The 16,945-nt window shown below is 45.0% G+C and overlaps 1 protein-coding gene across 1 annotated transcript in view; it reads left to right on the forward strand.

Moving 5' to 3' along the window:
- The window catches only part of MSN (moesin), an 87,192-nt gene extending 71,930 nt beyond the window's left edge, over window positions 1–15,262 (forward strand). Inside the window, exons 7-13 of the mRNA XM_081178771.1 lie at window positions 588–684; window positions 4,259–4,422; window positions 5,884–6,014; window positions 6,140–6,300; window positions 7,975–8,067; window positions 9,176–9,409; window positions 11,870–15,262. Of these exons, the coding sequence (XP_081034897.1) occupies window positions 588–684; window positions 4,259–4,422; window positions 5,884–6,014; window positions 6,140–6,300; window positions 7,975–8,067; window positions 9,176–9,409; window positions 11,870–12,034 (1,045 nt within the window). The 3' untranslated portion in view covers window positions 12,035–15,262. The remainder of the gene's footprint in view (window positions 1–587; window positions 685–4,258; window positions 4,423–5,883; window positions 6,015–6,139; window positions 6,301–7,974; window positions 8,068–9,175; window positions 9,410–11,869) is intronic.
- Window positions 15,263–16,945: the final 1,683 nt, after the last annotated feature.

The following is a 16,945-nucleotide window of genomic DNA, read 5'->3' on the forward strand; positions in this document are numbered from 1 at the left end:
CTTTAACCTGAAACTGTTCTTAACCTGAAGCACCACTTTAGCTAATAGGGCTTCCTGCTGCCGCTGTGCCACTGGCGTGTGATTTCTGTTCTCATCCTGAAGCAAAGTTCTTAACTCGAGGTAATATTTCTGGGTTAGCGGAGTCTGTAACCTGAAGCGTATGTAACCTGAAGCGTATGTAACCCGAGGTACCACTGTATAGGCACCAGTTCCTCAGTAAGTGTCTTCATATAAGATGGAAATCACATGGAATGGGTCTGCACTCACCTAATAGCCTGAGTTGCATTTAAGATTGTGTATATTTTCTCCAGGCTCCAAATCCTGTATCCTTTTGAGGCCTAAGATTTAGTATGTTGCTTTGGGCAATTTGGACAAGCCACTGTCCAAGCCACTTACATTGCATTCTGTGCAAATGTTACATAAATTCAGTGTATCTGGTTTTGTAAATTCTGAGCAACATTACCTCTTTTGTCTCAGTGATGGAAAATCATTCGTGCCACATCAGTGTAGTCAGGTTGTTTAACTGCCAAAATATTCCAATGGGCTCAGCTTTTGAAACATTAAATCCTTTCTTTCATCTTTTTCAGGTTAACACCAAAAATCGGATTCCCTTGGAGTGAGATTAGAAACATTTCATTCAATGATAAGAAGTTTGTTATCAAGCCCATTGACAAGAAAGCCCCAGTAAGATTTCATTTGTAGTTTAAAATATTTTAGTTAATAATCTATTCAAATATTTAATTGAAAATCAGTAATTTGGGGTTGTTCTATTTTGCTCTATCTACATAACCAAAAAAGCCAGTTGGTTGTGATGGGAAATCCCCTGGTGACAGAATGAACATTTAGATTTTCATAAACAAGTGACTCCCAGTTTGTTTGTTTGTTTGTTTTACTGTGCTCAAACTGGCTGGGACTGGTAGTAGTTGCAGTCTAAAATGTGTAGAGCTCAGCAGATTGCAGAGGGCTGCAATAAACCTCACACAACTGGGTATACAGCTGGTTTGATGGGCACTCTAAGGAACGAAGGGCACTCTAAGGAACGAAGAGCTTTTCAAACAGTCATTTGTGTGAAGAGTTTTCCACTTGGTAGTTTAGTGATAGAACATAAAAGCCCATTGTGATTAGTCAAGTGTCTTCTTCTTCCAAAGATGAGGTAAATTCATCGGGTGTTTGAAACAAAAGCTAGAGAGAAGTTGTACATTTGTTTTCATCTGCGGGGCTGAGTGAGCAGCGAACCCTCAAACTCTGTTCAATTCAATACCATTGAGATCTCTGGATTGCTCTTGCCTTTCTGGTAGCAGAAGTGTTTCAGGACTCTTTAGATTAACTGGTTCCTGGACATCTGCTTTGTTTTTCTGGGTCAGCAATTGTGCCAAAAAAGGTCTTCGCTTCATTTTCGTGAGAACAGTTTTCCTGCGGTGAGACAGCTCACTCTGGAAGAGGTGAACCTTGCTGTGTGTAAGTAACAGCAATATCACTGCAATTAATCACTGGCACTTAAATGCCTTGTCTGGATGCACGGAATTCTTCCAAAGCCTTTTTTCTTTATGGGGGTGTATGATTTGATTTAATGGGATCCCTTGGTTATAGCTTCAGCATATCCAGGGTTTGCATACAGAGCTACCTCCCCCTTTTCTTCAACAAGTAGCTGATTGGTAGAATTTGTTTCTTTTAAATAATTATTTATTACCATTACTAAGAACTCAAAAGTGCAGTTGCAGGATATTACCTCCTACCATATGCAAAGCAAGCAAACAGTAGATAATAAGAGAAAGAAATAGTGAGAGGCACCATTAAAACAGACATCTGTATTTCCTAAGCTGGTGTGACTGGTGAGTGTTGCACATATAAGTCCAAAGTATAGGAAATAAAGTCCTACCAGATGACATAAAAGCATTCCGAATTCCCTCCTGCCCTGGGAGTACACATTGTGTGTGTGTGTGTGTGTGTGTGTGTGTGTGTGTGTGTGTTTTGTAGTAGCCAATGCCAAAATATTGAGGCTTTGGGACTGAAGTTCTGGGGTCTCTCTGCTGCAGAGTTGAACATGTACTCTCTATCAGATGGGGTGTCTGTTCCTCTTCGGGATTTTGTCTTAGTAAAAAAGAAAAATGAGTTGTTCAACACCTCTGGGTTGGGTTGGGGCATGTCTTTTGAAGACAGCTCAGAAGCGGGTTTGTGGCCTGCCTCTTTGACAAGGTGAGTTGCAGCTCAGCTTTCCCATTCTAATTCTGCTGCTGGCTGTTTGCTCCCAAACCCAGTTTAAAGTGCTTACTGGTGACTTTCAGATTCTAAGGCTATGTGTGTGTACAGTCACCGTTCTTTCTACCTGTGGTAGAAGCCATGCTCTGCATCCCCTCTTTTTCAGAGGCAAGGGTTGTGCCTGGGATTTTCTGCCTGGGACACCAATAGTGCAGAATGGGGGTGGGGTGGGGGCTTGATGGTGGTTTCTGTTGATTAGCGAAAAGTTCACCATTTGGATCCCTTCCAATCGGGATTCACCATGGGACTGAAACTGCCTTGGTCGCGCTGGTTGATGATCTCCGGCGGGCTAGGGACAAAGGTGAGAGCTGTTTCCGAGTTCTGCTGGATCTCTCAGCGGCCTTTGACACCATCGACCATAACATCCTTCTGGACCGTCTAGAGGGGCTGGGAGCTGGGGGCACTGTCATACAGTGGTTCCGCTCCTTCCTCCTGGGCCGTGTCCAGAAAGTGGGGGGGGGATGAGTGTTCAGACCCCTGGGCTCTCACTTGTGGGGTGCCTCAGGGTTCTGTCCTCTCCCCCATGCTTTTTAATATCTATATGAAGCCGCTGGGAGAGATCATCAGGGGGTTTGGACTGGGTGTTCATCAGTATGCAGATGACACCCAGCTCTACCTCTCCTTTAAATCAGAACCAGTGAAGGCGGTGAAGGTCCTGTGTGAGTGTCTGGAGGCGGTTGGAGGATGGATGGCGGCTAACAGATTGAGGTTGAATCCTGACAAGACAGAAGTACTGTTTTTGGGGGACAGGGAGCGGGTTGGTGTGGGGGATTCCCTGGTCTTGAATGGGGTAACTGTGCCCCTGAAGGACCAGGTGTGCAGCCTGGGAGTCATTTTGGACTCACAGCTGTCCATGGAGGCGCAGGTTAACTCTGTGTCCAGGGCAGCTGTCTACCAGCTCCACCTGGTACGCAGGCTAAGACCCTACCTGCCCGTGAACTGTCTCGCCAGAGTGGTGCATGCTCTAGTTATCTCACGCTTGGACTACTGCAACGCACTCTACGTGGGGCTACCTTTGAAGGTGACCCAGAAACTGCAATTAATCCAGAATGTGGCAGCTAGACTGGTGACTGGGAGTGGCCGCCGGGACCACATAACACCGGTTCTGAGAGATCTGCATTGGCTCCCAGTACATTTCCGAGCACAATTCAAAGTGTTGGTGCTGACCTTTAAAGCCCCACACGGCCTCGGTCCTGTATACCTGAAGGAGTGTCTCCACCCCCATCGTTCAGCCCGGACACTGAGATCCAGTGCCGAGGGCCTTCTGGCGGTTCCCTCATTGCGAGAAGTGAGGCTACAGGGAACCAGACAGAGGGCCTTCTTGGTAGTGGCGCTAGCCCTGTGGAACGCCCTCCCATCAGATGTCAAAGAGATAAATAATTACCTGACATTCAGAAGACATCTTAAGGCAGCCCTGTTCAGGGAAGTTTTTAATATGTAACGCTGTACTGTTTTTAACACTGATTGGGAGCCGCCCAGAGTGGCTGGGGAAACTCAGCCAGATGGGCGGGGTATAAAGAATAAATTATTATTATTATTATTATTATTATTATTATTATTATTATTATTCACTTACTTCTGCTACTCCAATCTGATAACGTATTAATTGGTTGTGCTTTTCTTTTTCCAGTAATGGGATATTTTATTGTGTTAATGTTTGGTTTTTAGACAACACTCAAAGCTGGTTGTGTGCAACATTTCAACAGAAACACAATGTAGACATGCTCCACGAATATTCGAGTGAGGTTTATTTAAAGGCCATCTTTCAGATTTAAATTCCTATCCAGATTTCCAGCTTCCTGACTCATTGAAGCTAAAGGTTGCTGAACAACCATTTAGCTCTTTTTTGCTCCTTTTGTCTTTTTGCATGGGGGAAATTGCCTAATTAATTGGATGCTATTTTGCATGTACTTGAGGCATTAGCTACTACTGGAGAAGAAAGGGAAGTGACGCAGGTGCATCCATGATTCATTCTTTATTTTTCATCTTTCTTTCAAAGGACTTTGTATTCTATGCCCCACGGCTAAGGATTAACAAGCGTATTCTGGCTCTTTGCATGGGGAACCATGAGCTCTACATGCGTCGGCGTAAGCCAGACACAATTGAGGTGCAGCAGATGAAGGCTCAAGCCCGAGAGGAGAAGCATCAAAAACAGATGGAGAGGTGCGTTCAACTGAATGCAAACGCCTCTGAACAGAGTGCCAAATGCTGACATAACTGGTTCCCGAACGCTGGTGCACAGTGTCTTAGTCATGGCCATCTTCTGTAGGAAAAGTTGTGGCAAGATTGGAGTTTAGTGATTGGGGTGTGGCATGTGTTCTTTCCATAGGCAAATCCTGCAGCTGGAATATAGTAGAAGAGGCCTACGCCCCCTGGAAACCACAAGGGAGGGTGGAAGCGCTCAGATCCTGCTTGTGGGTTTCCTATTAGGGCTTCTGTGAGAACAGGATGCTGGACTTGATGGGTCCCCTTTGGTCTGATCCAGCAGTCTTTTCTTAGTTTCACATTGGTATGGAGAAACTGTGGCTCTCTGGATTCTGTTGGACTCTGACTCCCACTGCATGCAAAGTGTATGGTTTTTCTGTGTAATGGGTCTATCCCATAACATATGTGAACAGCATTTCCCTGTAGCTGCAGGGAGAAGGATGTAGCAGTGGGAGAAAGCTCCAGCTAATAGGTCAAATAGGCTCAGCATGTGTCACAATTCAGCTTAGAAGTCTGTTTTCCTCACACCACACTCATTTGCCTTATAGGTGTGGGGCAAGTAGAGAGGAAGCTGCAAAGGAACATTTAGAAGCCTTAAAATGCTGTGGATTGTTCCTTAGCAAGCAGGCCTTGCTGTCTGTGTTCATCAGCTGATTGGCAGTCACAGCAGGCCCTGGTGGGATTGGCTGTGCTTTGGAGTTCCAAGTTGGGGATTCCATTGTGCAGCCAAACAGTGGTGCTTAACTCCTAGGCCCAAATATCTGTTTGCATTGGATGCAAAGGATGCTGCTCTGTGGGTGCAGCTCAAGCTACCTCCGCAAAGGAAGAATGTGGTGTTGTTGTGATATCGGGTGATTGACAGCTGGGTGGCCCTGCCCACTTGTAAAATAACCTGCAGGGGTGGGGGAAAGCTCAGGAACCAGCCCACTGGCTGGATCCTGCCCCACTCCTGTTCTGATGGAGGCTCATTTGTTTGTTTATTTTTAAAAATGTGCATATTGCTATATCACATATATCAAAGTGGTTTGCAGCAATAAAAATATAAAATTATACAACTAAAACCATTAAAAATATTTTTTTTAAAAACCAAGACACCAATTAACCATTGTGGAAGGATGTATTCTTAATTTCCGGCATAGGCCTGGCAGTACAGAAAAGTTGTCGGCTAGTGTTTAAAAGTTGGCACAGAAGGCGCCCGCTTGAGCAAACGAGTGCAGCATCAGCATTAAAAGTTTAGAAAATTACTTTTCTTTTAATTTACGCTAAAAACAAAATATTGATTGCCGATGACTGAAAAACTTCTGATGCAAAACGAGAATGCCTCAACTAAGAGTTTTGTTGCACAAGAGAGAACTGGAAATCTGTCAGCCAGGTGGGGGTTGAACTTTGTGTTATCCTTCACATTTCCTCCCTGCCTAGAGCCCTGCTGGAGAATGAGAAGAAGAAGAGGGAGCTGGCAGAGAAGGAGAAGGAAAAGATTGAACGCGAGAAGGAGGAGCTGATGGAACGGCTCAGGCAGATTGAAGAGCAGACAAAGAAAGCTCAGCTAGGTAGGGGAAGCTTCTGGTGCCCACCTTGCAGGTGGTGGGAAGGGGAGCTTGGTGCTGATTTACAGAGTTGGTGGGCAAGCTGTAGACCTATCTCTCTCTCTCTCTGTCTGTCTGTCTCTCTTTAGAACTGGAAGAGCAGACCCGCAAGGCACTAGAGTTGGAGCAAGAAAGGAAGCGAGCTCAGGAAGAAGCGGAGAAGCTGGCGAAAGAGCGTCAGGAAGCTGAAGAGGCAAAAGAAGCCTTGCTGAAGGCCTCCAATGACCAGAAGAAGACCCAGGAGCAGCTGGTAGGCTGGCTCTCCAAAAGCGTGGCCTGCGTTGGCCACTGCGAGAACAGGATGCTGGATGGGGAGGGCTTAGTGGTCTGATCTAGCAGCCAGACCCTTCTGGGGTTCTTAGGAAGTCATTGTGTTTATGGAATTATATAGAATTGTAGAGTTGGAAAGGTACCCAAAGGGGTAATCTAGTTCAACCCCCAGCAATAGCAGCTAAGTTATTTTATTTCATAAAGTTTATATACCACATTGACTGTAAAAAAAAAAAGCAAACCCAAAGCGGTTTGCAAAAATAAAATGATAAAGTTATCAGTGAAACCAATTACTTAAAACATTTTTTAAAAAATTAAAATCAGTGATAAACTGAAAACATATAAAAATATGCCCGTGTTTTACCTATCTGGGTAGGTTTGGCCAATCAAAAATGGTTTTAGAGGCACTGAAAAGAGTGCAGTGAATGCCCGTTGTGTCAGTAGGCAGGGAGTTCCTAAGTTGCATGTTGTATGCTGCTGTTCCATTTAAATGACCCCAAAGTGGCTCACAACACACTAGAGAAACATGCATATTGATACAACTGCCCATTATCAGTTCATTTCAATACATAATGTGGTAGTCCAAATTAATAAACAATGTTGATAATGCTGACACATTTTAAATTCCAATGTAGAATAGGCGCTGTTGTTCATCACATCAACAGGAATTATTTATGCTAGAATATAAAAATTAGATCTGCTAAGCCTTTCCAGGGTGGTCAAGTATTAATAAATAATTTAACCAGCAGCTGGGTCCTCATAAAGGCAGGAAATGGCCGCTATTTGTACTGAGCTAGACTTGCCATTAGTCCAAAAGCTGTTGACTCTAACCCTGGAGGCTGGTGGGATGGGGGGGGGCATTTAGAGGTGTGAATTACTATTAAACTCTGGAAAGTTGGCACCACTGGATAAGTCCACCAGTTTTGTTGAATCAGTTTAACTAAATAGTTTTAACTGGATTCTATGTGTAATTTTATTACTGCTTTGAATTTTGCTGTGTTATGATCTTCCTTAGTGGGTCATGCAAACCACTATTCTCAGTAATGCTTTTTATAGGGAGAGCAGGGGAACTGGGTGGTGGGCCAAAGAGGTCTAGGAACCACTGATCTAGAGCAGGGGTCTCCAAGTTTTCCTTGCCTCGGGCCAGTGTCTCCAGAGATGATTGCGCAGAGAGTGGGGGAGCGTGTGCAAACGGTGCACATCCGGGTCGGAGGAGGCCCGTGTGCATGTGCACAAGCTGGCAAGACCGGTCAGCGGTGGCGGGGGTCTCTGCAGGCCGGATAAACGAGTCCCTCAGGCCTTATCTGGCCCCCGGGCCGTAGGTTGGTGACCCCTTATCTAGAGAAAACCAGGCTCCACTGCAGGCTTAAACTGGTTTAATAGTTATTCCCTCCCCAGGAGACCTGGGAATTGTAATTCTCTTAGGGTGGTATGTGTGTATACCAGGGTTCTTCTCTTGAAGAATCGTGCACACTTACAAATCTGATTTTTGTATTAGTTTTCTTAGCTGCATCCCAAGATCACAGCAGGGGTGTGGAAAGTACACTTTATACCTTATAGCTGAGCAAGGGCCAGATTGGGGAGTAGTGGGGCAATGTAGCATTTTGGAGCCTGGTCACCTACTTTACTTGTAATCTTCTGCTAATTCCTGCAGTCGTCTGAAATGATGGAGCTCACCAATAGGATCTTGCAGCTGGAACTGGCTCGACAGAAGAAGGAGAGCGAGGCTGTGCAGTGGCAGCAGAAAGTGAGTCTTGGTCTTGGTCCTGTCTTGGAACAAGCCTTTTCCTTCCTCTCCTGTGCCTAGGAGTGACCACCCCATTTCCCCTTGTCCCAGTGATGGGGAAAAGTAAAGACACCCCATTTGCACAGAGAGGCAGGGGAGCCTGCCTACAAGGCGTGTTGTCCACCTTCCACAATGTCAGTGTTGCAGCAAATGTGCATTTAACTTGTGTAAAATAGACATGGCCCTCTCCAGTACATGCATGATAATCTGTGATGCATGACTTTGACTCCTGCTCAAGAACAACAATGAAGGAACCTTTGGCCCACTGGTCTGACCTGATTTTATTTAGATATTTATTGCATTTATATACCATTGTTTCTGCCAAAGAACAAAAGGTGGTGTACGTGGTTCTCCCCTCCTGATTTTATCCTCACAACAACTCTGTGAGGTAGGTTAGACTTGAGGGGCAGTGACTAGCCCAAGGTCACCCAGTAGGTTTCTTGACTGATTGGGGATTCAAACCCTGGTCTCCCAGTCCATAGCCCAGCACTCTAACCACTACACCACACTGGCTTTCTCAGATGCACCAGGATGACACCGAATTAATGCAGAATCTCTTAAGTGGTGCTAGAATTATGATTTGTCAGAATTCGGCAAAAATGAGAACAACCTTCTTGAGACAGTGCTAAATTAAACCTTGGACATAGTGTGCAATGCTAAGCTTACGTATATGGTGAGAACTGGAGAGGGCAGACCACAATATAATGTATTCATTGAGAAATTGAGTCTTTATATATAAGGACGTGGGTGGCGCTGTGGTCTAAACCACTGAGCGTCTTGGGCTTGCCGATCAGAAGGTTGGCGGTTCAAATCTGCACAACGGCGTGAGTTCCCGTTGCTCTGTCCCAGCTCCTGCCAACCTAGCAGTTCAAAAGCACACCAGTGCAAGTAGATAAATAAGTACCGCTGTGGCTGGAAGGCAAATGGCATTTCCGTGTGCTCTGGCTTCCATCATGGTGCTCCGTTGTGCCAGAAGCAGCTTAATTGTGCTGGTCACATGACCTGGAAAGCTGTCTGTGGACAAACGCCAGCTCCACTAACCCATTGGTGGGTTGATATCCTCCCTCAGGCCCAGATGGTCCAGGAAGACCTAGAGAAGACTAAAGAGGAGTTGAAGTCAGCCATGGTCACCCAGCATGTTCCAGAACCAATGCAGTCTGAGAACGAACATGATGATGAGCAGGATGAAAATGCTGCTGAGGCCAGCGCAGAGCTGAGGGCACATGCCTCTGCCAAGGACCGGAGCGAGGAGCAGCGAACTACGGAGGCAGAGAAGAACGAGCGGGTCCAGAAGCACTTGAAGGTAACGTGGGGCCAACGCTACTTTGAGGGGGAGTGTGGCTGGTGGGCAGGGTGTGGGGCTGAGACCCGCTTCCCTCAAATGTCTAGCACCACCTATTTATTATTATTCACGTCATAAATACGTGTACCAGTACGTTTCCGAGCACAATTCAAAGTGTTGGTGCTGACCTTTAAAGCCCTAAACGGCCTCAGTCCAGTATATCTGAAGGAGCGTCTTCTCCCCCATCGTTCTGCCCGGACACTGAGGTCCAGCTCCGTGGGCCTTCTGGCGGTTCCCTCATTGCGAGAGGCCAAGTTACAGGGAACCAGGCAGAGGGCCTTCTCGGTAGTGGCGCCTGCCCTGTGGAATGCCCTCCCATCAGATGTCAAAGCGATAAACAACTACCTGACATTCAGAAGACATCTGAAGGCAGCCCTGTTTCAGGGAAGTTTTTAATATGTGACATTTTAGTGTATTTTTCATCTTTGTTGGAAGCCGCCCAGAGTGGCTGGGGAAACCCAGCCAGATGGGCGGGGTACAAATAATAAATTATTATTATTATTATTATTATTATTATTATTATTATTATTATTATTATTGTTATGTATTGCTTGATTGTAGGGGGGGGTAGGGGCGAGGCTCAAAGCCATTTACCAAAAAGACGAAACAATAATTTTTTTGCCGGGGGGGGGGGCTGTAAAAACAATTATTTGAAACATTCAAAACATGAAGGACAACAATAAACATAAAAACAAGCTAACTTTCTAGATGCCTGAGTATTTTAGCAGGTGCCAGAAAAAGTACAGCAAAGGTGCCTGGCTGTCATCAATAGGCAGGGGGTTCCAATGTGCAGGTGCTGCCGTGCTAAAATACTGATTTCTTACAAATTCAGAATGGGTATTATGTGGCACTTGTAATAGTGCCAGTTACACAGAATGAAGCAAGTGGTCGAGTGGCCATAAAGAGGGCAATGCCATCTCCCAGGTAACCTGGTCCCAGGTTGTTAAGGGCTTGATCCACCTACAGGTGGTACAAGAGTAGCATAGCATACCATAAACCTTGGTAGTAAAAGATGCTTCATCAGCACACTTGGTTCCCCCATCCTGGCAGCCCGGTGGATTGGGGCAGGAAGTTTGAACAACCATAATATCTCATCATAACATGGATTTTTATTTGTTGGCACATTGTGGGAAACAGGAAGAGAAATGTCCCAGGCTTCTGTTTTTGGCAGGAGGCTATGTGTCTCTTGTAACATCCAGTGCTTGCACTTAAGTTCCCACTTTGTTCCCAGCAGTAAATATTTTCAGATGGCTTTCACAATAAAGTTAATAAAAGGGCCAGGTGGAAATGCATCTGTCTCTTTGGCCAGCTGGACTCTACACCCTCTTCTGGCAAAATGCTATTTTAGGCCCTGTCACAACAGAGCTGAAGGATCCAGTCCCCATTGTACAGACACATCTGCAGTTTATCTTGGCTTCTTTCTAACAAAATATTTTCACCCTGCATTTCAATAAAACATTGAGGGTGGCTTCCAGTTAAATAATAATAATAATAATAATAATAATAATAATAATAATAATAATAATAATAATAATACAGTAAAATGAATTGAGATGAGAGTTTCAGTGTGAGACTGAAACAGTAGCCTTTACAAAATTCTATGTAAACATTGGAGTAGTGGGTGAGAGTTTCAGACGTTCGGAGTATCAGAACTGTCTGAGTGCTATTATTGGCTCTTTACCTGCCTAAGAACATCCGGGGCAGAGCCCACCCGGTCCAGCATTTTTCCCTGTTGGGATTTACTGACCCCATATAGATGCTTCTGAATACCAGTCACTGGGAGCCAGAGGAGAAGAGAGCTATGTATTTTTTATTGGATTTCTATTTCCTACAAGGAGCTCAAGGTGTCATACATGGTCCCTGCCCCCATTTTATTCTCACAGCAACCCCGTGAGGTGAGTTAGGCTGGAAGACAATTACTGTCCCAAAAATTCAACCTTGGAAAAAGAAGCTCAGTGTTCTTCTGCTTGGGTCATCCCTGCAAATTTTCCACAGGCATCTGGTTGGCCACGATGAGAACACAATTCTGGACCAGATCGACCATTGCCCCCATCCAGCAGACTCTTGTTATGTTCTTGGATTGGCTCAGGCAATGTCACTTGATTCCTCCACTGCTGGATTTGTGAATGGCCTTCACGGAGAAGCATTCCCCTCTGGGGCTCTCTGCCCTCAGGCAACTGGGATTCCACTTGCACCAAACAGTGCAACACATTTGACTAAAACATACGAATGTTTTGATCTATTTTTTTCATTTATTGCTGATTTTATCTTTCGTATGTTGCTTTTTATGGCTTTTACTATAATTTTATTGTGTACTGCTTGAGGGTTTTACAATCAAGCAGTGTATAAATTCTATGAAATAAAACAAGCAAATAACATTTTAAAACTGGTCTTTCCCCCCTTCCCGTTTTGCACCTACAGGCTCTCACGTCCGAGCTGGCCAATGCCCGCGACGAAACAAAGAAGACCGCCAATGATATGATCCATGCCGAGAACATGAGGTTGGGCCGTGACAAATACAAGACCCTCCGCCAGATCCGGCAGGGCAACACCAAGCAACGCATTGATGAGTTTGAGTCCATGTAATCATTTGTGAGCCTTCTGCTGTCTCCCCTGCACTCTTCCTCCCTCCCCCGCCACCTTTTTTCTGTGTTTAACTGCGTTGTGCTGGAACCACTACAGAAGAGTCACCACAGTCTGTCTGAGAGTTGGGTGCAGAGGTTGCCATCCAGCATAGGGTGAAACAGGATTAGTCAGCTGTGCCTTAAAAATAATAATATATATATTTTTATGGTGATGCCCCATTTTCTTTTCTCAACCTGGGTTGAAGAGAGAAATCTGTTCCATGCAGCTTTATGAAACATCTGTGCTGGTCCTGTGACCCCCCCCCCCAAGGACCCATCCCTGCCACTAGTCTCTCTAGCCAATGTTTGAAGAGACTTGTGTGTTGGGGTATCTTTACTTTTTAAGCCTGTCTAGTTTTGATAATTAAAAAAGAAGAAGTTTGGAAGGAAAAGTTACTGAAGCAGAATTTAATGTTCTTGTGCCACCCACCCACACACGCGAAAGACCAAAGCTTTTTATGATTCCCAGAGGTTTAGCAGACCAAACGGATCACCCTGATCTTTTTATCACTTTGCACATGCCACTGCCTAAGCAGTTGAAAGAGGCAGGATTACATAATTGTTGTGATTTGAGTATATTTTGTTTTCCCCTCTTGAAATGTTGCCATATCCAATTACGTGTGTTGTTGGCCTCCAAATTTTGCTAGCCACCGATTCCCACCAGAGATTGCAGATTTCAACAGTATCTGGAGGGCTCCAGGTTCCCCATCCCTGTCCAATAAGGAGACGATGTTTGGGATTGGTAGCAGCAACATACTTTCTCCCATTCATATTGACCAGCACAGTCCAACTTAAGTGTTCAGAAGAGGATGTGCATCGGCCATAAACCCCAGAGAGCAAGACAGATGTGGGGAAACATTGCAGCTGGCCCTTTCAAGGGAGGTCTGTAGAACATACAGCCCACGTTATCGGTGCCTTATGACACCCTTTTCCACGGGTGTAAAGTTTTTATAGAGTCCTCATGTTTACTTGTGACCAAATGCAAAAAAGCACCCTGTCTTCTTCACATCACCAGCCACTTGCACAGTCACAAAACCTGCCTTGGTCTCTGCTGCCTTGGTTGTTGGAATGCAGCAGATCTTGTCTCCAAATGTCTTTGGAGAGCCAGTGTGGTGCAGCGGTTAAGAGCGGTGGATTCGTAATCTGGGGAACCGGGTTCGCGTCCCCGCTCCTCCACATGCAGCTGCTGGGTGACCTTGGGCTAGTCACACTTCTCTGAAGTCTCTCAGCCCCACTCACCTCACAGAGTGTTTGTTGTGGGGGAGGAAGGGAAAGGAGAATGTTAGCCGCTTTGAGACTCCTTTGGGTAGTGATAAAGCGGGATATCAAATCCAAACTCTTCCTCCTCCTTCCTTCTTTGCCTTGGAGTGCCTTTTGCTTTTCAGAATTTTTAAATAAGTTTTATGCGACTTTTCTTTTAGGAGGTTGCTCCTATTTGCCTCCTAAGTCCAGACAGAACCTTCTAGTGCTACTTTGGCCACCAGTTTTTTGGCAGGGCTTCCCTTTTTTCAAGAGAGTTTGTTACCTCACTTTTACCTGTGCCATGACCGCATCAGGTACAGCTGGGGACTGCCTGTCTCCCCACCCCCAACCCACAGTCTAAGAAGCTTATTTTTCAAACGAGTTTTGTTTGCAGAGAAGCTGTCCTGCTCTTCTGCACCTCTAAACTCCTGAACTGCATAATCTCTTCTGATCTTCTCCGTCCGCCCCTTTCCTCCCAAAGTGTGTTAATACCAACAGTGCCACTAGAAACAGGAAAGTTGTGTGGAGAGAGTGGAACAAAGACAGGAGCTGCAGTTCAGGGGTGGGGATCCTGTGGCTCTCCAAGGACAATGGGAGTTGTCATCCAGCAACATCTGAGGGGCACAGGCTCCCCATCCTTGCTCTGATTTGCTCCAGTGAGGGCAGCGAAAAACCTCCCATAGCTGTCCCAAAGCCATGTCAGCCTGCTTTGGGCAGCTTGGTGTTGGCAGCCCTAGCTGCATGGAGGCAAGACTCCCTCAGCTTGCAAAATAGCACAGTCTAAATGTCTTCTGTGAGTTTGTTATGCACTCCTTTTCTCTCTCTTTTTTTTAAATATATATATACATAGTGCCTTTAGGAAGTGAGGGTAGGAACTGTCAGCTCCTCCTCCTCCTGAAAATATGCAACCTCATTACTTAGAACACTTTAACACACACCCACACCCACACACACTGCAGCTGAACTTGTCACAACTCATTTACCCTTAAACTGAAGAGTCTGTGATTCCTTATCACTTTTAATCACTTTTTAAAACGTTTTGTGCTCCAAACTTGTAATTTGGCAGTTTTCCTCCACATTACTGGCACACTTTGGTTCAGAGAACTACATCCTCACAAGAGAAATCGGCACAGAGCCTCCCAGGTCTGTGCTGAACTAATGAAGTAGTTAAAGCATCTCTGCATCGCCCCTGGTTGGGTCACGGAGCTCTGTTGACACCTTCCACTGGCACAGTTGCTTTTCCTCCTGCCCTTTTACTTCTAGAAAAGGAGCAAGCCAACCTATGCCAAGAAGCCTTAACTCCTCATGTAGTTGGTTCAGCTCTCCCCTGATCCTACCAGTATTATGTTATTCCAGTGGTATCTAATGGTATTGATTTCATTCTCTTTTTTTCTAGCTGTGCACGATTAGAAAATATTAATCTTGGAAATGTGGAGGGGGAGGGGAAATGCCCCCCTTCTCCATGGACAAATGTATACTGTATTGTAAAGAGATTGATATTTTGCAGGAAATTAATGTAAGAAGCATTCAGTATTACCATGAGATTTTTAGACACTTTTTTAATTATTTGTTGGGATTCATGGAGGTTTCCCCTCCTCCACTCCCCCCCCAACTTGTTTACTTGCTATTACTTTGGATATATCCTATCCTGGGGGAGAGGGGGTTACCCTATTAAGCATTTTTTTGTGTCTGGCTTTATATTTGTGCTTTGGATTTTTTTTTTTTTGAATTTTTTTTTTTTTTTGGCTGTAAATTATGTCTACCTTTTTACATGTTTTGTTAAAACACCAGTTTTCCCAGGTGGGGTTGTAAGGTTGATCTGTGTCTCTGTGGGGCAGGCCATCCATGTTGATCCTTGCCACTCAGATGCCTTGCCTGCAAAGGGGTTTTGTTAAAGTCCACAGCCTGTTCTCTTCATTCAGTGCCAATAAAGTTTAGGTCAATTGAACCCTTGGTGTGTTTGTGTGTGTGCATTATTCTGGTGGTGGTTGAATCTGCAGGTCCAGTTAGTGACCTGTACACACCCATGATTCTGAGCGTTTGATCTTTCTGTATAGAATCATAGAACTGCAGAGTTGGAAGTGGGCCCAAAGTGTCATCTAATCCAGCCCCCTGCAACTCAGGAATCCTAGTTAAAGAATCCCTGACAGATGGCCATCCAACCTCTGCTTAAGAAGCTCCAGTGAAGGAGAGCCCACCACCTTCTGAGTCCATTCCACTGTCAAACAGCTCTTACTGCCAGAAAGTTCTTCCTAAGGTTTTAGTCAAAATTTCCCTTCTTGTAACTTGAATCCATTGCAGATGGAAGCTGCCTGTGTACTGGGGTCAACAGAGGGGTAGGGGCAAGATGAGCCTAGAATTGGGATGGGAATACAGCCAGTTGATTACCCAGAGTGCTATTATAGCTTAGGAAAATTTACTAGAACAATGATCTGTGCTACAGCAAAAGGACTACTTACCCTATAGGCCAGCAAGGATTGGGTGTTGTTAGATGAAAGCTGTCACTGGCATGAATCAGGGTTGGAAGAAAGCTCAGACTTTTCTAGTCTTGCCCCATGCTCAGTACAAGGTCTTCATCTCCAGCATCCCTAAGTGGTGGCCCAAACTCTACTCAAATATTTCCAAAACAGGAGAGCTCACTCTCTTCATGAGACAGCCTGTTCCACTGTTGAACATCTCGTGCTATTAGTAGGCATAGGAAAACTCCAGCCCTCCAGATGTTTGGGACTACAATTCCCATCATCCCTGACCACTGGTCCTGTTAGCTAGGGATGATGGGAATTGTAGTCCCAAACATCTGAAGGGCTGGAGTTTGCCTGTGCTTGCTATTAGGAAGCTTCTCTGAATTTCTGCTGAAATCTCTCCCATTTCCACCATTGGTTAAGGCCACCTGCAGTAATAGACAACTGATTAACTCTGCTCCATCCTCTGCAGAAGGTGGTTGTCACACCATCTTAATTCTTCTTCTCCGGGCTAACCATATTCAGCTCTTTTCACTTCCTTGTTTTCAGGCCCTTCGACATCTTGAAACACTCAAGGTTGTTTTTTTAAAAAAAAAATAAAAATAAAATTGAATGCATTTTAATTTATTGCAAAACTCAACCCTCCTAAATTGCCTTGAAATAAGAAGTCATACACATACATTTGTTCCACTTGAATCTGATGAACTTGAAAACTCTTTGCCATGTGCTCTATTGAACCATTAGGGGGCATTGTAGAACAATATAGATAAGAGAATTTCTGTATAGTGCTGCAGGTTTGGGTTACATCTTATGCAGAGGGACCATACCTCACTGGAAGAACAGGTGCCTCAATGCATGAAAGACCTCCAGTTCGATCCCTGGTATCTCCAGGTAGGCTTGAGAAAGACTATTTAAGTGAGTAATTATTGTGTGCAATTCAACCATTTTCTGCAACATGCCAAGTAATTAAAGGAGTAGAATCATAGACCTGCAGAGTTGGAAGGTAACCCAAGAGTCCTCTAGTCCAACCCCCAACCCCCTGCAATGCAGGATTCTCAATCATACCTTGCAGATGACCATCCAACCTCTGCTTAAAAACGTCCCACGGAAGGAGAGTCTACCATCTCTCGTGGGAGTCCGTTCCACTGTCAAAGAGCTCTTACCGTCCA

Source organism: Podarcis bocagei (genome assembly GCF_964188305.1).
Source record: "Podarcis bocagei genome assembly, chromosome: Z".
In the NCBI taxonomy this organism is placed as follows: domain Eukaryota; kingdom Metazoa; phylum Chordata; class Lepidosauria; order Squamata; family Lacertidae; genus Podarcis; species Podarcis bocagei.